This window comes from Tachyglossus aculeatus, chromosome 17 (genome assembly GCF_015852505.1).
Source record: "Tachyglossus aculeatus isolate mTacAcu1 chromosome 17, mTacAcu1.pri, whole genome shotgun sequence".
NCBI classification, from domain to species: domain Eukaryota; kingdom Metazoa; phylum Chordata; class Mammalia; order Monotremata; family Tachyglossidae; genus Tachyglossus; species Tachyglossus aculeatus.
Window position 1 is genome coordinate 48,203,845 of NC_052082.1, and position 21,445 is coordinate 48,225,289.

General features: G+C 46.2%; 1 protein-coding gene across 1 annotated transcript in view; it reads right to left on the reverse strand.

The window, feature by feature from the left end:
• Window positions 1-7,476, reverse strand: part of NOS2 (nitric oxide synthase 2) — a 41,714-nt gene extending 34,238 nt beyond the window's left edge. The window contains exons 1-4 of the mRNA XM_038759200.1: window positions 7,417-7,476; window positions 5,722-5,847; window positions 3,974-4,122; window positions 42-204 (exon numbers count right to left, since the gene is read on the reverse strand). Of these exons, the coding sequence (XP_038615128.1) occupies window positions 42-204; window positions 3,974-4,122; window positions 5,722-5,760 (351 nt within the window). The 5' untranslated portion in view covers window positions 5,761-5,847; window positions 7,417-7,476. The remainder of the gene's footprint in view (window positions 1-41; window positions 205-3,973; window positions 4,123-5,721; window positions 5,848-7,416) is intronic.
• Between the last annotated feature and the right edge of the window lie 13,969 nt (window positions 7,477-21,445).

Below are 21,445 nucleotides of genomic sequence, written 5' to 3' on the forward strand. Positions count from 1 at the left end.
CTATCTGGATTCCCGTCATGCCTCTGGAAAAGGAGAATCACCTGGAGGTTGGACCACTGGATCCTGCCAATGCACCGGGGTGCATTACGCCAGGCCTGCTTGGTTGCGTAGATGAGTTCCTCTTCCTTCAGTTGATAAGTTCCTGTTGTTTCTATCTCTTTTGTTACAGCTTCCACCCTGGCCAGATGTTGCTCTATTTTTGCCCTGGAGCACAGGAAATCGCCGGGAAGAGAAACAATGGACGTGCCGTTAATGGGAACTAATTCCATCTGCAGAAGCGGGAGCCCGAAGTATCGCCCCCGGAAAGTGGGATGTCACTGGACGACGTTCGGTAAAGTGTCGTTCATTCATTCTATTGTATTTATTAAGCACTTACGATGTGTGGAACACTGTACTAAGTGCTTGGGAAAGTACAATAAATGGTGACATTTTCTGCCTCTAACGAGCTCACAGTCTAGAGGAGGGGAGGCAGTCATCAATACAAATAAATGAAATTACGGATGTATATATAAGTGCTGTGGAGCAGGGAGAGGGGGAAGACCAAAGGGAGCAAATCAGGGTGACACAGAAGGGACTGGAAGATGAGGAAAAGTGGGGCTTAGTCTGGGAAGACCTCTTGGAGGAGGCATGCCTTCAATAAGTCTTTGAAGGGGGAGAGAGTAATTGTCTGTCACATTTGAGGAGGGAGGGTGTACCAGGCCAGAGGCAGGACGAGGGCCAGGGGTCGTCGGTGAGACAGGTGAGATCGAGGCACAGTGAGAAGTGAGAAGGTGTCAACTGAGGCAACCCCAAAAGAAACCCCCATTAGCTTTGTCTGGGAGGGGTTTGGAGCCAACGGTTTTGTCCCTCTTGGTTGGGGGAGAGTGAACACCCTAGAGAATTTCCATGCAGTGTTTGGGTTTCTCCCAATAACACCTTTGATTGGGGATCTCCCTTCTTGCTCTGCACACACTAAGCACTCCATAAATACCATTGATTGGTTGATCCATCATCATCCTCAATGGTATTTATTGAGCGCTTACTATGTGCAGAGCTCTGTACTAAGTGCTTGGGAGTGTGCAATAGAAACAGATCCAGAGAGGTAAGTGATTGGTTCCCAAACATCCTTGCTTTCTTAGGGAGGGGAAGGGCAGGGATGAAATGAATCATCTCCCTGGAGAAAGGGGGCCCAGAGAGGTTCAGTAACTTCCCCACGAGAAGCAGCGAGGCCTAGTGGTTAGAGCACAGGCCTGGGAGCCAGAGGGTCCTGGCTCTGTCATTTCCCTGCTGTGTGATCCTGGCCAAGTCGCTTCACTTCTCTGGGCCTATGTTACCTCATCTGTAAAATGGGGATAAAATACCTGTTCTTCCTCCCTCTTAGACCATAAGTCTCATACGGGACAGAGGCTACGTCTAATCTGCTTAGGTTATATCACTCTCTGTGCTTAGTACAGCGCTTGGCACATAAGTGCTTAACAAATACCACAGTTACTATAACTATTGTTATCAGTCCTAAGAACTGTTCACCACTCCACACCTTCCCAGCTACCAAACTATGTCCCCAAGGGAAGGATCAAAACTGATTTCCCCCACGTCCAGCCTCGCCTTTAATGGTTGATTCCATTTCCCTTTTAAAAAAGAAAAAAGAAGCAACCTTGAGATCTCCAATCGCCAGATGAAGATACTTGAAATTGGGAACAGCCAAAACTATTTAAAGAATGAACTCCCAAGTTCTGTGATAAACGTAAAACAAAACAGCCTCTTTGTCAAGGCAGAGTATTTCGACCTTGATCACGAGGGGCCTGGAGACAAAACAGTTGGAAGTATTCATCCTGGCCAAAGACAGTCAGTCACTTGGGGGGAAGGACAGACCGTTGGAAGAGTAGGGTCTCTGAATGCTTTGCCGTTAAAATTCCCTGGTCAACTCCAGTAAATCAATCGAGTGATCGTATTTATTGATGCTTACTGTGTGCAGAGCACTGTATTGAGCGCTTGGGAGAGTAAAATATAGCAGAGTTGGTGAACATGTTCCCTTCCACCTGTGCAGGGAGGAGGGACTCCCAGGGTCCAGAATTTCACTGCCTCCATGGGGAAGTTCATCTGAATAGAATTCAGAGCTCAGTAATAGTCACCAGGATTGGAGCTCATCTGAAACAGGATGACCATAACCCCTTTCCCCAAAGACTTCAAAGTATTTTAAAAATCAAATCAATTAATCAATCATATTTTATTGAGCACTTACCGTGTGCAGGGCACTCTACTGAGCAGGCATTTTTTCATTCTATCGTATTTATTGAGTGCTTACTGTGTGCAAAGCAGTGTACTAAGCGCTTGGGAGAGTATAGTACAACAACAGACACATTCCCTGCCCACAATGAGCTTACAGTCTAGAGGGGGAGACTGACAATACTCCCTTGTGGTAGTGGGGGAAACTGAGGCAAAGAAGGATTAAAGTGGCTCCCACAGGATCATGTGGCTCTTCCTTGGGGCTAGAAACTAAGGCGGCTAGTTATCATTCTGGTGCTGCTCTATTCACAAGATTTTGCGATCTTGGTTTGGTAGATTTTACTGCATTTCAGCCACACTGTCTGCTTCATCGAGACTAACAAGCAGCATGGCCCAGTGGAGAGAACGCGGGCCTGGGGGTTCTAATTCTGCCTCTTTCATTTGCTTGGGCAAGTCACTTCACTTCTCTGGGCCTCAGTTTCCTCATCTGTAAGTTGGTGATTCAAAACCTGTTCTCCCTCCTACTTAAACTGTGAGCCCACTGAGAGACAGGAACTGGGACTGTCCTGATTATTTTTTCTTCTATTCCAGTGCTTAATACAGTGATTAACACTCAGTAAGCTCTTAAGGAATACCACCGCTATTTGTTGAGGGCAGGAAATGTGTCTCACCAACTCAGCTATATTGAATTCTCCCTCCCGAGAGCTTAGTATAGTGCTCTGTGCACAGTATATGCTCAACAAATACAATTAATTGAATTATTGATTATTAACAGGGCAGAGAGTCTAGAAAAAGTGTCCCTGTTAGGAGTGTCAGCTAAGCTCACCAGAAACCCCGAGGCCTTTAGTCATGAGATGAGTTGAAAAATCCAGTCACAAATTCCTGCCTCTACACCCCATTCCTGTTGTGGTCAGGGGAAAAATCTTGCACTTCCAAGGCAGAAGGACTCTGCCAACAAGGGGAAGCTGTATGGATCGATTAAAGAGCAATTGAAGTCTTTCCTGAAAAGTCCGGACATCAGGGTGCACTTCAGAAGTGCCGAATCTCAACAAACAAATCGCACAAATGCCCCCAGGAGCCTCTGTCTCTGGTAAATGACCGAAAATCTAAATGGCAACATTAGCTTTCTTGGTCTCCCTCGTGCCCCGCAAGCCCATTTTGTCACAGCTTCCAAAAGATTGTAGCAATTTCTAAATGCACCCAGCTCTCTGCACACAGTAAGCTCCCAGTAAATACGATTGAATGAATGAATGCACCCCTCCTAAAGGAGAGAGGAGGAGACCATCCCCCTATCCCTTCCTCCCTGGAGAGCCTCTGAAATAAGACACAGAGAGCATCCAGCGCTTGGAACGGCACATAGTAAGCGTTTAATAAATGCCATCGTTATTATTATCCCCAATTCCTATTGGCAGAAGGAGCTCTAACTAACATCCAGTCAGTTACCTGCAAATCCCAATGTCTAATCCTTTAACATAGAATATGTGCGACAGGAAAAGAGAGCCTACTCTCCTGAATCAGAAATGGGATCTCCCTAAGAACTTTAGGCCGGTCTGCGGCCTCTCTCCATCACAGACAAAGTTTGGGCACCAGAGTAATGGTGTGGAAAGAGACATAAGGAAGAGATTGGTGGGTGGCAGCGCTGGGAGAGAGAGAGAGAGAGAGAGAGAGAGGGAGAGGGAGAGGGAGAGGGAGAGGGAGAGGGAGAGGGAGAGGGAGAGGGTTTTGGGATGGGTGAGATGGAGTGGAGGAAAGGGGGACTTGACCTTACTCTTTGAAGGAACCGTAATACTGGTTGATGAATTCAATGGCTTGAGGTAGAAGTTCCTCTCGTTGGGTCGGCTGGTCTCTGGGACCTCTCACTAAGGTCTTGGGATTCATGACGGCACCCTGACAAGATTTCATCGTGCAGGCGAGATTCTAGGAAGAGTCGGTGTCAAGGCTTTAGTTATACATAGAAAAGGGCAAAAAGTTCCTTGTTCTCTATTTAACCTCACCTCTGCACTGGTCTTAGATCTTCTTCTTCCTCTCCCTCTACTCTCCAGCCCAAACCCACTTCTCTGGCTCCCTCAGCCCCCTCACTGGCTCCTGGGCCTGACACTTAGACTCCTGCTTCTTTGCTGCTCGCATCCAGCACTTAGAACAGTGCTTTGCACATAGTAAGCGCTTAATAAATGCCATCATTATTATTATGCTGATTCCCACCCTGGTAGCATTTCCCCTCCCCATTTGCCCCACCTCCTCGCTCACTCCACTCCCTGAAAAATTCATTCATTCTTCATTCAATCGTATGTGTTGAGCGCTTACTGTGTGCGGAGCACTGTACTAAGAGCTTGGGAGGTACAAATCAGCAACATATAGAGATGGTCCCTACCGAACAACCTGCTCACAGTCTAACAGGGGGAGAGGGACAACAAAACAAAACAAGTAGACAGGTGTCAATACCATCAGAATAAATAGAATTATAGCTATATTCACAAAAATGGTTCAATGTCCCCCTTTCTCAGGGGGTTCCTCACCGTACAGGCAAGAGGCATAATTACCTCTTCCCCTTCGGGGATCACCTCTTGCATCATGTTAGACTTTATGCTCCTTGAGGACAGGGATCACATCTACCAACTCTCCTAGGCACTTAGTACAGCGCTCTGCATGAAGCAAACTACCAATAAATACCATTCATTGACTGATCACACTCCAACCTGCTACCTTTAATACCCCTGTGTAATAGTCAGGGAACACTTCTGCTAATTCTTTGCATTAAACTCTCCCAAGCGCTCAGTACAGTGCTCTGCACATCAATTGATCCATAGTATTTATTGGGTGCTTATGTATGCAGAGTGCTGTACTGAGTGCCTGGGGCTGTACAACAACAGAGTTGGTAGAGACATTCCTGTCTCTATATGTTGACGACTTGTACTTCCCAAGCGCTTAGTACAGTGCTCTGCACACAGTAAGCGCTCAATAAATGCGATTGAATGAATGAATTCCCTGCCCACGACGAGCTTACAGTCTAGAGGGACATAGTAAGCACTCAATAAATACCACTGTTGGCTTTCTACTTTGCATGATGCCAGTTTTAATGCTCTACTAAACTGCCTTTGCTTGTTGTCTGTGTGATGCAACCCAATGCCAAGGCAGAGGGGACTGTCAGAAATCAGAAACCACTGGTTTCTAGCCCTGGCAATGCTGCCAGACAACTGTGTGACCTTGGACAAGTCACTTCATCTTTCTGGATCTCAGCTGCCCATCAGTGAAGTGGGGATGCAGCAATAATTCTAGCCAACCTCACACGGCTAAATAACAGGAAGGATCGGAAAAAGCTTGGGGCGCTTAGGAAGAAGGGAGCTGTCAAAATCCAAGGTGGTGGTGCCTAGTCTAGAAATATAAGCTTGGGGGGGTCGGGGGGCAGGGGCTCTGTTTGGGGTAGTTCCCAGCTCAGTGCCATGCACGGGAGGGCATTGGGTCAATGCCGCTGAAGATGAAAATGATGAGACCCGGCTCAGTTTGTGGTCTCCTCACCCCCTTGGCCTTGCGATGGAGCGTGTCCTCGAAGGTCATTCCGTTATCCCAGTTTCTGATCCTCACGTGCCTTGTGCAGCCCGGTGTGGGAGGAGGGTGGGGCTTGGCATGGTGTTCAGGAGATTTCTGAAAGCACAGGCAAGAGGTGAATCTTTGGGAAGGGAGTTCGAGCTGAAAGACCATGCCACACAGGCCCGCTCTTGGGTCCCTGAGATGAAAATCCCCTTCCTTTCTTTCTCCCTTAGGCGCCCAGTGGGTGAAGTCTGCTTCAGGTTGGGGCTATGACTTTCAGTGGGCAGAGGTACTGTGGAAATCCAGTGGCCCAGGTAAGCTACCCCTGGGGGCCTCTCTCCTCCCGTCAGCCCCTGTGGGAAAGCCCATTCCTGCCCGTCCCGGGACCACTAAAGAACCAGTCGTCAAGGCAATTGCTTGGTTTGCTCTTTCCAGGCTAAAAATCTGGGAGGTGGGCCAGCCGAACCCAACCCTGCCCAACGCAATCTGAATCCCACAGTGTCCGTGCCACTTCTGGGGGATGTTCAGAGGCAAGAGGGAGCACCGTACTTGTGGCTGTCTCTGTGGGCGGCCGTGCCTTGTGATGTTTGGGTGTCTCAGGAACTTCCATAAATGCACAAGGCCCCCCTGCGCATGCAGAGCAGAGGCCGCGACCCTGCCTGGCTCTTTGAGGCCTGATACGAGGGCCACCAGGCCCCAGCCCAGACTGGCTACCTGCAGTCAGGCTTGGGCCAGGCTGAGCCAGCATGGCGCTGGGTCAGGGCTCTGCCGAGAGGTGCCAAAATGAGGCAAGGGGCCAGCAGCGTGGCTTAGCGGCCCCTTCTAGATTGTGAGCCCACTGTTGGGTAGGAACCGTCTCTATATGTTGCCAACTTGTACTTCCCAAGCGCTTAGTACAGTGCTCTGCACACAGTAAGTGCTCAATAAATACGATTGATTGATTAGTGGAAAGAGCACGGGTTTCAGAGTCAGAGGACGTGGGTTCTAATCCCGGCTCCACCACTTCTCTGCTGTGTGACCTTGAGCGAGCCACCTAACTTCTCTGTGCCTCAGTTACCTCATCTGTAAAATGGGGATTAAGGCTGTGAGCCCCATGTGGGGCAACCTGATTACCTTATATCTACCCCAGCATTTAGAACAGTGCTTGGCACATAGTAAGTATGTAAGTATGTAAGTATGTAAGTACTTAGTAAGTACACAGTACTTAGTACATAGTACATAGTACTTAGTAAGTACTTAGTAAGTACATAGTAAGTATGTAAGTACTTAATAAATGCCTTAATTATTATTATCCTATTATGAGGACAGAAAGGGGACAGGCTAACCAGCCACAATCTGGGGGCTTTTCAGCTCAGACTAGAAACCTCAGGTCTCGTTAGGGACTTGGGATGAGCGAGTGTGGATGTGCCCTCCTCCCCATCGCCCCCCATGGAGTGAACCGCACAGAAGGACCCCACGGAAAATGGAAGGGCTATAACTTGGGCCATCGGACCCTCTTCCGAAGAACAGGTGACCAGGGGAGGTGTGCCTGCATTCACTAGGGATCGAAGACTTAGCCCATAACTGGACACATCGATGGAAGTGGCATATGCAGGCAGAGCAACCCTGACTGAGACCCGAAGAGCCAATCCCCTGCGACCCCAGGATGGGACTGTGCCCTCCTCCCTTGACGGGCTCACTGACCTTGCCCAAGGCCACCAGAGGCTGAGGGGGCTTGTCCCAAGACACGTTGAGGCCGGGTAATCTGGCATCGTCTTGTTTGCCCAGACTGTGGAAGGAATCAGACCGGCCCAGATGAGCATGTGACAGGATCCGGAGGGCTGGAGATTACCCCCACCCCCCTGCCCGACGGCCTTGCAGTCCGGGAGACGGGGAAGCAGCCCGGACCAATAGCTCCAAACGAATGTCCCCAGAAAAGCTGGACACAGAGACCAACTCAAAAATTTAAATACTCAGCCCGGCCTGAGCAAGCAGAGGCCCCGACCTGTCTGCCCCAATCTGTCTTCTCTGGGAAATCTGGGGGAGGAGGAAGAGTCAGTTGTCCATGGCTCTGGCTTTCAGATGTTTCTCCCACCTGGGGGTCATTGTTTTAAACCGCATATCCTGTTTGGATTCAAAATCGGAGCCTGTCATTTGGGGAAGGGAGAGAATACCACCGAACATGGGACTCTGTGAGGTCACAGAGGTGTCAAGGTGGTGACTTTTAGGCAAACCCAAAATGACAAAGATGCATATATCTTCCTGTGCTGCTTTCAGGGCACAGATATGCAGCAGCCCCCTACAGCGTATAAAGCCTCCTGTCTGCAAAGTCACAACAGCACAACGATTTTAACCGTGCCTGCCCTGAAGCGCGTGCCCTCCAAAACGTGGAGAAATTACCCTTCGGAAAATCCCAAATATGCCAGATTTACTATGCAAGTCTAGGGAACAAATCTACGTAAGTGGGCACACAAACATACACACATCCTCCCATGTATATACAGTCAATCCATCTAAGCCTGCCACACACACATAAACACCCTCACTCGAGTGTACCGTCAACCAAAGCATGCACTCACACCACATACACCCACATACATGCGCACGTATACAGTCAATCAATCTAGGCACGCCCACACCCTCACGCATGCATACAGCCAATCCCTCTAGGCCATGTCCCCCCAAGTACACATCCTGAAATTTGTATACAGTCGACCCAGTATAACCATAGTATCGGAATGAAGGGAGAAAGCGCCGGCGGCAGAAAGCAGATCCCCCTGCCTTATCGTACCCCACATTACCAGGGTTCCCAGCCCCCTATCCATCCCTAAATCCCCCGAAGCCGGGCAGCAGCCAGAGGGTTGAAGAACCAGAGCTTAGAGGGTACCTGGGAGTGGTTGGGCAGCAGATGGATTAGCTCCTGCAGATCCTTTTAATGACCTGGCACATATTGGGCTTGGCAGCCTCTTAGGGGGAGCTGACCCCTTCCCTCATTGCCCTTCAGGTCGAGGTGGGGCAGCGTGACCCTGACAAACTATAGTCCAGCAGGGCAGCATATGGGCAGGAAGACCTGACCCCGTTTCTCCAGATCCGGCCCCTGGAGTCTTGCTCACAGCCCAAAAAAGGAAAAGATGATGCAAGTGAAGGTTTCCTCAGGACTTTGTGACATCAGCCCTCAGCTGAGGGCAGGGTCGGGGGTGTGGGGGGTGGAACTGGACCCCTCCACCCACCCCAACACAGTTCTCCTAGGGCAGGGCCTCAGAACCGGGGCCCTACCAGCAACTTTGGGAGCTCCCCCAGGTTGGGGACTGCTCCCCAATCATTCCGGAGGGGCCTTGGATTTTCACCACGTTAGCAGGCAACGGTTGAGGGAGGCCATTTTCCAAGTCTTCTTGGGAAACCATTGGAGTGTCGAGTCACTTCGGACTCTGGTGTCAGCCAAGCTGATCCCAGCAAAGAAAGACAACTGACTGGAAAATAACACTGTCAGTCTCCATTGGTCTTACGGAAAGAGACATTCGGAAACTCTAGATAATGATGAAAAAAGCCCCTTTCAGAGATAGTCTTGCCTGCAAACAGCTACTGTACTCACTAATCCAGAGAGCGCATATCTCCTAGGGCACCGCGACCTTTAGGCTCCGATAGCCATTATTATTTTGACCCCCCTCCATCTGCCCCTTCTTTCTCCACTATTATTTTTGTTCCCACTCCAGCGATGGCCTTCTACAGAGTGTCTGTTCTCTGAAGAATCTGTGACCCTTCTGTGTCAGATTAGGGGGTTTCTCATTAAGCTTCTTGTTTTATGGTAGTGGTTCCCATAAAGCAAGGAGTAAAAATCCAGGAGTAATGTTTCAATTCAAGCTGAACTTTTCCCCCGCAGGAATTCTGAGAAATCCACACTGTAAAAATCGGAGCAATTGGACCATTGTTCAAATCAAGCCAAGGCTGTTTCTGCTCTCGACAGAGCCAGCTATAAATTATTTCTTAAATTCCATATTTATAGTGGGCTAAAAAGAGTTCTCCCTTCCCAGCATGAATCTTGGGAGGGAGAATAATGCAATTGCTACCTCTCTCACAAGCTAATATACTATGACCGCCATATTCTAGCCAGTCATTTTCTAACCCTATCCAAGTACAATGAAATAGGGGAAGTAAATGGGCAAGAGGTAAAATTAGCTCATTTTTGCTCAAAACAGGCAAACTCCCATGTTTTTAAGTGTTCTGCAAGCTTTGTCTCTGATACACCCATTTACAATAAAATAACATTCTTACACGGACATGGATCTTCCCCTCACGGAGTGAAAGAGATTTGGCGATTATCAGATTATTGAATGGCTATAGACCATCAAACTGCTTGACAGAGGACCAAAAATATCTACTTTGGGAACTGAATGATCCAGTTTGGTGGCTGACTTTCCCCAAATTAAATGGGCAATTTCCACATGCCTACTTTTTCCCTCAGACCAGACCCCGCCACAGACACAACCCACTTGCTTCTTAGCCACAAACAGATCAGCTCCAGAAATGTGTTGAGGGATAGATAGAACAATCACTAGAACAGAACAGAATAGAACAGAATAGAGCATAAACATCCTCTGGGAAAACAACAACAACAACAAAACAATCAACAACTGGAGAGGACCATTTTAGGCAATATCCCCCAGTCTGCAGCTGGGCACTGGTGTTGACCTAAGATTTTCCCCCCAAATAACCAAGAGTTCTCCACAGCCAAATACCACTATTATTATCCAGAACTTAGTACAGTGTGTGGCACATAGAAAGTGCTTAACAAATAACATAATTAGTATTACAGCCCTGATTCATTCCTACAGTCACATCGGAGCAGCTGGAATGGTGATCAGAAAGAAAACCTCTCACCTGCTGACTTTGAAGGAGGCCTTTTCCACATTGTTGTTTATATCTTTTGTTGCATCAAAGCCTTCGTGGCAAGGTTTGGGCATGAACCAGATATTCCAGGGGCACGCCATTTCCCTGACTGAAGTAATGTTAGTCACTTCCCGAAGCTTAAGTCCGAGTTCTTTTCTCTCTGGGGCAGAGGAGGGATCTGAAGAACAAGAGAGGTACTGAAAATTTTTTTTAGAGGCACCTTCACTTTGCCTAAAAATCAGAATCTTAACAGAGACTGAGGGTTCACTTTAGAGCTATAGGTAAGTTCAAATTTTTTATTTCAGCTAAATCTTTGGCAAGCAGTCACTGCATCACCTTGTGACCTCCCCCTGCTTAGAACAGTGCTTTGCACATAGTAAGTGCTTAATAAATGCCATCATTATTATTATCATTATAAGAACCCTCCCAAAATCTGGATTTCTTCTCCTAAATCCATTTTTTAAAATTTAGAACAAGTGAGTAAAATTCATTCTTAAAGACACATATCTTTAGCCAGGTACATAGTGAACATTTGAAGACTTGTTCTATTATAGTAATTTTAATGGCCATCAATCACCACCCCTGATTTTAATCCTTTTGTCCTTATAATACACCACCAACTTTAGCAGGCATTCACGCTTTTAGGTTTTTGTTTCCCTCAGAGGAAAAAAAGCTCACTTGAACACCCAAACTCTTGAAATCTCTTGGAAAGGGATGAGAAACGGAAATGAGAGGAAGGAAATTATTTACACCTGGGATTAATCTTTCTGGATTATGGAACTCAAATGATTGTCTGTAGCCCATTTCCTCCCTGAGGGGGAAAAAAAATTGAGAGTTGCTGTCTCAGCTACGAAGAGATTTCCTAAAACTCCTATTTTGGGATTCGGTAGGCTCCAGCAGAATCGAGCCCAGAAGACTCGTAAGTGAAAAGCTCATTCATCCAATCGAACCTGTATCTTTTCTCTCTACACCTAGATCTGCCCTGAATTTATCGTTACATGCCGAAAATCACTCTTGGTGCTCTAGACCCAGTGAGAAGAATTCAAATCCTCGTGCAGTCAGGTTCTTCCTGCCTTCAGGATTGCAACTCTAAGGTAACTGCTAACTGACTCTAACTGTGGCTCCGTCACTTACCTTCTTTGAGACTCTGGGCAGGTCACTTAATTTTCTCTGTGCCTCAGTTCCCTCACCTGCAAAATGGGGATCCAATACCTGTTCTCCCCTTTACTTAGACTGTGAGCCCCACGTGGGACCTGACCATCCTAAATACACCCCAGAGTCTAGTACAGGGCTTCACACATAATAAGAGCTTAACAAATGCCACATTATTGTTATTATTATTATTATTATCACTATTAACTCTGCACGTTTTAGCGCTGAAAGGCAAAAGGGATTTTGCTGATGTGCGCTGACTAGCCTGTTCACCTTACCTGGCTTGGAGAGTAAATTCATGCCAAAATGGGTTTCCTCGCCCGTCTGTCAAGCCTCATCCATGCCAAAAGTCGCAGACTATTTGGTAGTCTTCCCCCCAGGGTAGAATACAAAGCTGACTCGTTAAAAGATGCAGGAAAAAGCTTTAGTTTCTCTCTTCAATTCTGAAGGGAGTGTCTGTCTCACCCAATGAAAACCCTGCATGGATTTTGACTGTGACTAAATCTCTTGCCAGATTGGGTGATCCAACTTTCCTACAGTCCCCCAAATCTCCTGAACAACCTCAGCAGCACTCCCTCCACCCCGTCCTTTTCCTCTGCCACTTTCCAGAGGCAAATTTTGCTATTGAGGTCACAGTGAAGAAGTGCTGGAAGATCTGTTTCTCAAAGGCTGTGACTGCATTTAACGAATTGAGGGTTTTTTTTTTTTTCCTGGGGGTTCGTTTCTCTTAGGTTTCCTAATTTGGGGTGGAATCCTGGACAGTGCTCATTGTTCACTCACCATTGGGTATTTATTGAGCACTTCCTGTAAACCGAGGACTGTACGAAACACTTGGGAGGGTAAGGATATTGTTCTTGCCTTCGAGGAGCTTATAATCTAATAGGGGAAAATAGAAAGACATATAATTAGCAGTCGTGGGAAGAGTGGGGAAAAGAAAAAGACAGTGGAAACAGTGAGAGTATTGAGGGGTGAATGCATGGATAATTAATGATATACATATATCAAAAACCACTGGTATTTATTCACACTTTCTATGTGCAGACCACTGTATTAAGCGCTTAGGAGAATACAATACCACAGAATTAGAAGACACCTTCCCTGACCATAATGAGTACCTGTACATTAAACCCTGAGATATTGACTTGTAATTAATAATGATGGCATTTGTTAAGCGCTTACTATGTACAAAGCACTGTTCTAAGCGCTAGGGTTGTCCCACGTGGGGCTCACAGTCTTAATCCCCATTTTACAGGTAAGATAACTGAGGTCCAGAGAAGTTCAGTGACTTGCCCAAAGTCACACAGCTGACAAGTGGCGGAGCTGGGATTTGAACCCATGACCTCTGACTCCAGAGCCCGGGCTCTTTCCACTAAGCCACACTGCTTCAGTAATTCATGGCATAAACTTGGTTTCCAGTAGTCTGATAGGTTAAATGCTTCTGAAGGGTCAGGGAGATCTCTGAAGTAATCCAGCGCTAACTTTGATACTCAACCCGGCCCCATAGCACTTATAAAAATATCCTTATGCTCTATTATTTCCCCTACCTGCCATTTATTTTGATATCTGTCTCCCACTGTGGACTCTAAGATCTTTATGGGCAGGGATCATTTCTTCCAATTCAGTTATATTGTAATCACTCAATCAGTCAACTGTATTTTTTGTCTTATTGTGTACAGAGCACTGTACTAAGCTCTTGGGAGAGTACAACACAACAATATAACAGACACATTCCCTGCCCACAGTAAGATTACAGGAGGTACGGTGCTCGTACACAGAAGGTGCTCAGTAAATACCGATTGATTGATATTTTTAATTATTATTATCATCACGGTTTGGTGCCACACTTTTGGTGCCAAGATTGTACCATGTCTTGGGGTAGACTATCAATCAGATCAAACGCAGTTCTTCTCAGTTCTTCTCAGGGTTCTTAGTCTAAGAGGTAGGCAAAGCAGATATCGTATGCCACTTTAGAGATGAGGAAACCGAAGTACAGAGAGGTTAAGGGACCTGCCTAGGGTCACACAGCAGACCAGTGGCAGAGCTGGAAGGTTCCCTGACTGCCAGTCCAGTAATCCTTCCACTAGATACCCTTCTAGACTATGAGCCCATTGTTGGGTAGAGACCGTCTCTATATGTTGCCAACTTGTATTTCCCAAGCGCTTAGTACAGTGCTCTGCACACAGTAAGTGCTCAATAAATACGATTGAATGAATGCCTTTCTTAACTCTATCACCCCAAATTCCCAAAATCCCTAGTAGTCAAACATGGTCCTCAAGAGGGGATGCAACAACCCCCTTGGAAACTCTGGGTGTGTGTTCCAAGCTTCTCCATCGGGAAATTCTTCTGGGAACTAGCTCCATCATTCCCCAGATTTAAGAGGGATGGCCAGGCTGCAGAGTGCCAGCTTTCAAGGCAACGTGTCAGTGATGACCATTTTGGAAGATGGAACTTCCAACCCCCCCGGCACCCCCCACCCTAATAAACAGTTAAAATTCTGCTTAAAAGGGGGCCTGTCAGTAGGAAAGAATGATGATTTTGTCCTTTAACTCGCCGGGCCCGCTGGGGCAGAGCTGGTGCTGTGAAAATAATGTTCTAAGATGGTCTCTTTTCTCAAACAGATTTACCAGAGGGGCTGCAGAGACCAGGGGAAAAAATCCTTGGATTCTCTCAAGCCCCCAGAAGGTGCTTTCGGTATGTTAAGGATTCACTGTCGTAAATGAGAAGAAGCGTTGCCTAGTGGATAGAGCATGGGCCGGGAGTCAGAGAGATCTGGGTTCGAATCCCTGCTCTACCGCTTGTCTGCTGTGTGAATGAGGTAAAGCCCCTGTGATTTTCCAAAGTCTTGTTGGCTAGGTCTTCTCCAGAATGTAACCTGCAGGCAAATGTATATGACACATAATAATAACAACAATAACAATGCTAATAGCAACAATTAATTGTGGTATTTGTTAAACATTTATTATGTGCCAAACACTGCACTAAGCGCTGTGGTAGACAAGAGATAATCAGGTCATTTTTTTAAAAAATGATATTTGTAAGGCATTTCCCATGTGCCAGGCACTGTGCTAAGCGCTGGGATAGAGACAAGATAATCAGGTTGGACACAGTCCATGTCCCATGTGAGGCTCAAAGTCTTAATCTCCATTTTACAGAGTAAGTGCAGAGTAAGAGCACAGAGTAAGGGCTCAGTAAATGCCATTAAATGATTGATTGGCTTTCCACCCCCACCAATTTCTGTCTAGCTGCTACTTCCCCCCTTGTTAGCCCCTTCAAGACTAAGCCTGAAATCACCAGTAAATCATGTCCAGGCTTCAGAAGGAATCATTCTGCTGGTTTGTCTCTTCCTCTCAGCTCCCGAGTCCTTACCAAATCTCCGGCCCACCCTTGCTGCTTTTCCTCTTCCCTGCCCCCTATCCAAGTTACATTCCAGTATCAATCTCTCTCTCTCTTTCTAATTCTCTTTCTCTCTCTCCTGATGAAGGACATGGCAGGTGAACCCTGGCTCACTCCCAGGTGGGAAAGAAAGAACAGTCTCTTAGGAAGAAAATAGAAGGGAAGAGCAGAAGGAAACTGAATTATATCAAGTTTTCAGAGTCAGAGGGAATTCAGAGACTGCTTCTTTTGAACCAGTCCAGACACATACCCTCTGAGCATATTTTTTATATCCCCAGAAGCCAGTTTTCATCAAGTTTTCATTGTGTGCACAGCAAAAAGAATTTATGGATCTCTTGACTTGATTTTTTGCTCTTCTGACACTTTTTTTTCATACAGATGCAGAATTGTTCAGGGATTGTAAACTAATGTTAGATTATTCAGGGCTGATTATCCATAATGTGGATTATCCAGGCCCTATGCTTCTTCACTGCCTCCCTCTTGTTTCTTGCCATTAGTCCTTTCATTAAAGGGAGGGCAGGGATAGGAAAAGGAAAAGGGGAAGAGAAAGAAAGAAAGAAAGAAAGAAAGAAAGAAAGAAAGAAAGAAAGAAAGAAAGAAAGAAAGAAAGAAGGAAAGAAGGAAGGAAGGAAGGAAGGAAAGAAAGAGAAAGAAAGAAAGAAAGAAAAGAAAGAAAGAAAGAAAGAAAGAAAGAAAGAAAGAAAGAAAGAAAGAAAGGAAGGAAGGAAGGAAGGAAGGAAGGAAGGAAGGAAGAAAGAGAGAAGGAAGAAAGGAAGGAAGGACTTCTAGACTGTGAGCCCACTGCTGGGTAGGGACTGTCTCTATATGTTGCCAACTTGTACTTCCCAAGCACTTAGTACAGTGCTCTGCACACAGTAAGCGCTCAGTAAATACGATTGATTGATTGATTAATCCCCATTTTATAGATGAGGGAACTGAAGCCTAGAGAAATTAAGTGATTTGCCCAAAGTCACACAGCAGACAAGTGGAAGAGCCAGGATTTGAACCCATGACCTCTGACTCCAAAGCCCGGGCTCTTTCCACTGAGCCATGCTGCTTCTCATTATATTATGATATATTATGCTGCTTAACTTATGGCTAGCAGCCCAACAAAAGAACTCCAGTTTATTAAATAGCTTGGGATTTGGGGATTACCATTGTGCCCTTCACTTTAACCAATTACATATTGCAAAAACAAACACTATTATTATCATTATCATTACATAGTTGTTAAGTACTTACTATGTGCCATGTACTGTTCTAAATGTTGGGGTAGATACAAGATGATTGTCGGACAAGTTCGATATTTAGCTTTTCTGTGCCGACAGTCTGTGAATTTCCAGGTAGTTGGGAGTACTGGAAGAATGGGAGGATAATCTATGGAATCAGGATAGAACTGCTTGGAGAAGGGAGTAATAATGATAATAATGGGATTTGTTAAGCACTTACTATGCGCCAGGCACTGTTCTAAACACTGGGGGAGATACAAGGTAATCTGGTTGTACACATTACGTGGCTCAGTGGAAAGAGCCCGGGCTTTGGAGTCAGAGATCAGGGGTTCAAATCCCGGCTCCGCCAATTGTCAGCCGTGTGACTTTGGGCAAGTCACTTCACTTCTCTGGGCCTCAGTTCCCTCATCTGGAAAATGGGGATTAAGACTGTGAGCCCCCCGTGGGACAACCTGATCACCTTGTAACCTCCCCAGCACTTAGAACAGTGCTTTGCACGTAGTAAGCGCTTTATAAGTGTCATTATTATTATTATTCCCTGGCCCACATAGGGCTCATTTTACAGATGAGGGAATTGAGGCACAGAGAAGTGAAGTGACTTGCCCAAATTCACATGGTAGACAAGTGGCAGAGCCAGAATTAGAACCCAGGTCTTTCTGACCTCCAGGCCTGTAGTCTATCTACTAGGCCACGCTGCCCAGAGGGGCAGAGGAAACATTTTGAGGACCCAGAAGCCTTAGACAACGCTGAAAATGGGACTCAATTGCTGAGGGCAGACCAACAGGTGCGCTCCCATCAATCAATCTATTGATCACTCAATCAGTGGCATTTATTGAGCACTTACTGTGTGCAGAGCACTATACTAAGCACTTGGGAGAGTACAATACAACAGACTTGGAAGGCATGTTCCCTAACCACGACAAGCTTTCAGAAAGGTATGGCTGTCTTTTCATTCATTCATCCAATCGTATTTATTGAGCGCTTACTGTCTTTGAGCAAAGAGCTTCGTAAGGCACGTGAGACAAGATCTTCCACTGAATCTGGCATGGGACAGGGACTGGGTCCCATCTGATTATCCTGTATTTACCCCAGTGCTTAGCACAGCGGTTGGCACAGAGTAAATGTTTAACGCATACTACAATTATTATTATTATTCTTGCACGGAGGCCAAAGAGTAAGCAGTGGCAGGTGCGGGAAGAATTAAGCAAGACAACACAATAATAACGATGGCATTTATTAAGCGCTTACTACGTGCAAAGCACTGTTCTAAGCGCTGGGGAGGTTACAAGGTGATCGGGTTGTTCCACGGGGGGCTCACAGTCTTAATCCCCATTTTCCAGATGAGGGAACTGAGGCCCAGAGAAGTGAAGTGACTTGCCCAAAGTCACACAGCTGAGAAGTGGCGGAGCCGGGATTTGAACCCATGACTTCTGACTCCGAAGCCCGGGCTCTTTCCACTGAGCCACGCTGCTTCTCTATGTTGTGTGCACACTGTATACATTTTCTGTGTTTACAGTGTGGCTGGGACTCACCTTTTCAGCCGCACATTCGCTCATATGTGAATTTCACTACCAGTGTTTTCTACTTTGAATACAAAGGACAAATATATATATATATATATATACATATATAAAAATATATATATAGATAGAAAAATATATTGATACATATTTATATATATATATATATTTGTCCTTTTTATTCAAAATGTATTCAAATATGTACTGGACTACATTCCACATATATTTTTATATATACATTAAATATATAATATATAATAATAATATATTATATGTTTTATGCAATATTACATTATTATATATAATATTAGCATATTAATTATTAATGTTGATAAATATATAATGTAATGATATTGTATATAATATTATATGGTACATATTATATATTTATGTATATTTATATGTATATATATGTGTGGAATGTAGTCCAGTATCAGATAATGGAGTACCAGTGTTGCAAGATGGGAAACAAATTACCATAAACAAACCAGCTTGACACCCTGCAGTCAAAAATGCAGTAATAGTATGGACTAAATAGTAAAAGTATTTATTTAGTGCTTACTGTGTGCGAAGCACTATGCGTAACTCTAAGGGAGACTACGGAGTGGCTCGTTTTGTGCAGAAGCTTTGAAAGACAGAGGCAAATGTGAAAAGGGCTTCAAAAACACAGGAGGATTTTTGAACGTTTCTTTATTTTGGCAAATTCATACATTTTCCGGGAATTCTCTCACCCCTCTTTTGCTAAGCTATACCCAAACCAGAATTGACCTGGTGGCCCTAAAGGATTTTGTGGAGCTTAGGAGTGGCCAAAACAGTAGACACACAAAATCAGGTTCTCTGCTGAAAAGCCGCAGCGTTACCTTCTTGTCATTAGAACAAATTGAAATTCTAGGTTCAATCAGCTTCATTGCGAAGAACCATTATTAAAGTCTGCGAATGACAGATCCTTCATTTAACTGCTGAGCCGTCCCTAACAGTTGGGATCCAGAAACATTTAAACTATCGGGGAAACCAGCTAAAGGGCAGCAAGGTCCTTTCACTTCCCTTCGCCACCCACTCCCCCGGAGTTGGAATGCCAGTTCTGATTAAATTCTAGCTGAAAGGATGATTTGACCTCTCGGACATGATTCAGTTTGCACCATTTCATAACCCTGGCGAGATCAAAGGGCAAGATCAATGCCGTCAAATAAGAACGAAAGGATGAAAAGTAGACCTCCTGGCTCACCCTCAGAAAGGAATTACCCGCTTCTCCTGCGTGGCCTAGTAGATAGAGTCCGGGAGTCAAGGGGACAAGGATTTAGCGGGATGATGATGTTGGCTTCTTGTGGCGATCAGGAAGGAGAATGGAATTTCGGAAAATGGCCAGGTGACTCGGTTTCTTGGAGGCCTTCCCTGATGAAGCCCTCCTTTGTCCTTCTCCCACTCCCTTCAGCGTCACCCTGACTTGCTCCCTTTATCCATCCTTCCTGTGCGATTCCCTGAACTCTCCTCCTCTTCTTCTTCCTCCTCCTCTGTTGATCAGAGATTATTATTGTTATTATGGTATTTGTTAAGCGCTTACTATGTGTCAAGCACTGTACTAAGCACAGGGATGGATACAAGCAAATCGGGCTGGACACAGTCCCCTGTTCCACGTGGGGCTCACAAGCTCAATCCCCATTTTACAGATGAGGCAACTGAGGCACAGAGAAGCTATGGTGGGCCAATCAGCCAGTCCTATTTATCGAGCACCAATTCTGCACAGAGCACTGTACTAAGCTCTTGGGAGAGTCCAATATAATAATAATAATAATAATAATGATATTTGTTAAGTGCTTACTATGTGCAAAGCACTGTTCTAAGCGCTGGGGGGATACAAGGTGATCAGGCTGTCCCACATGGGGCTCACAGTCTTAATCCCTATTTTACAGATGAGGGAACTGAGGCCCAGAGAAGTGAAGTGACTCACCCAAAGTCACACAGCTGACAATTGGCGGAGCAGGGATTTGAACCCATGACCTCTGACTTCAAAGCCCGGGCTCTTTTCCACTGAGCCACGCTGCTTCTCTGCATTCCCTGTCCACAGTGCACTTACAGGATAGAGGGGCAGACGGACATTAATATAATTAAATATGTTGCCGACACGTACATAATTGCTGGGGGACTGGGAGAGGGGGATGAAGTCAAAGGAGCAAGTCAGGGCGACACAGAAGGAAGTGGGAGAAGAGGAAAGGAGGGCTTAATCAGGGAAGGCCTCTTGGAGGAGATGGGCCTTCATTAAGGCTTTGAAGTGGGGAGAGTAATTATCTGGCGGATACGAGGGAGGGCATTCCAGGCCAGAGGCAGGATGTGGGCAACGGGTCGGCGGCGAGATGATGCACTGTGAGAAGGCTGGCTTTAGAAGAGGGAAATTTGCGGGCTGAGAAGAGTAGCGATGTGAGGTAGGAGGGGGCAAGGTGATCGACTGCTTCAAAGCCAACGGTGAGAAGACAGATGGGCAACCACTGGTTTCTCGAGGCGTGGGGAAACACGACTAACCGATGTTCCGTGACTTTCCCCACCCTGCAGAACCAGAAGAATGGACGTTCTGTGCCCCTCTCGGCCACCAGCGGATCAGACAAAACCAATCAGATCCAGCCGGGGCCTCCGCTGCAACGGGCTGATGGGCCTTTCACGCAAATGAATGGGGACAGTTCACGGGGGAAAGAATATTGAGGGGTTTGGTGATTGTCCTTCTCGACTGTAAGCCCTCTGTGGTCTGGGGATGTATCTGTTATATCATTATATTATTCTCTCCCAAGCAGCTAGTACAGTGCCCTGACTGTCGGGGAAAAGCTGGGGTCCTCACACCTCCAATCGGCCTGAAATTTGATTTCTACAGTCGGCCCCAGCTGGGAACTCTGGTGGTTAGGGAGAATGCCGAGGACATGGTCTCCCCTCCGAGACCAGTCCAGTGCTCTGCACACAGGAAGCACTCAATAAATATGATTGAATGAATGAGATGTGCTTTCAATAAGGCTCTGAAGGTGGAGAGAACGATCGTCCATCGGGGTGAAGAGGAAAGGCGTTCCACACCAGAAGCAGGACGTCCAGACATCGTCTAGACTGTAAGCTTGTTGATGATGATGATGGTATTTTTTATGCCCTTATTATGTGCCAGGCATTGTACTAAGTGTTGCAGTGGATATGAGCAAACCCAGTTGGACAAAGTCCCCGTCCCATGTGTCACAGTCTCAATCCCCAGAGAAAGCAGCATGGCTCAGTGGAAAGAGCCCGGGCTTTGGAGTCAGAAGTCATGGGTTCAAATCCCGGCTCCGCCAATTGTCAGCTGGGTGACTTTGGGCAAGTCACTTCACTTCTCTGGGCCTCAGTTACCTCATCTGTCAAATGGGGATTAAGACTGTGAGCCCCAGGTGGGACAACCTGATCACCTTGTAACCTCCCCAGAGCTTAGAACAGTGCTTTGCACATAGTAAGCGCTTAATAAATGCCGTCATTATTTACAGGTTTGGCACAGGGAAGTGGACTGACTTGCCCAGGGCCACAGAGTGAAAAAGTGGTGTAGCCAGGGAA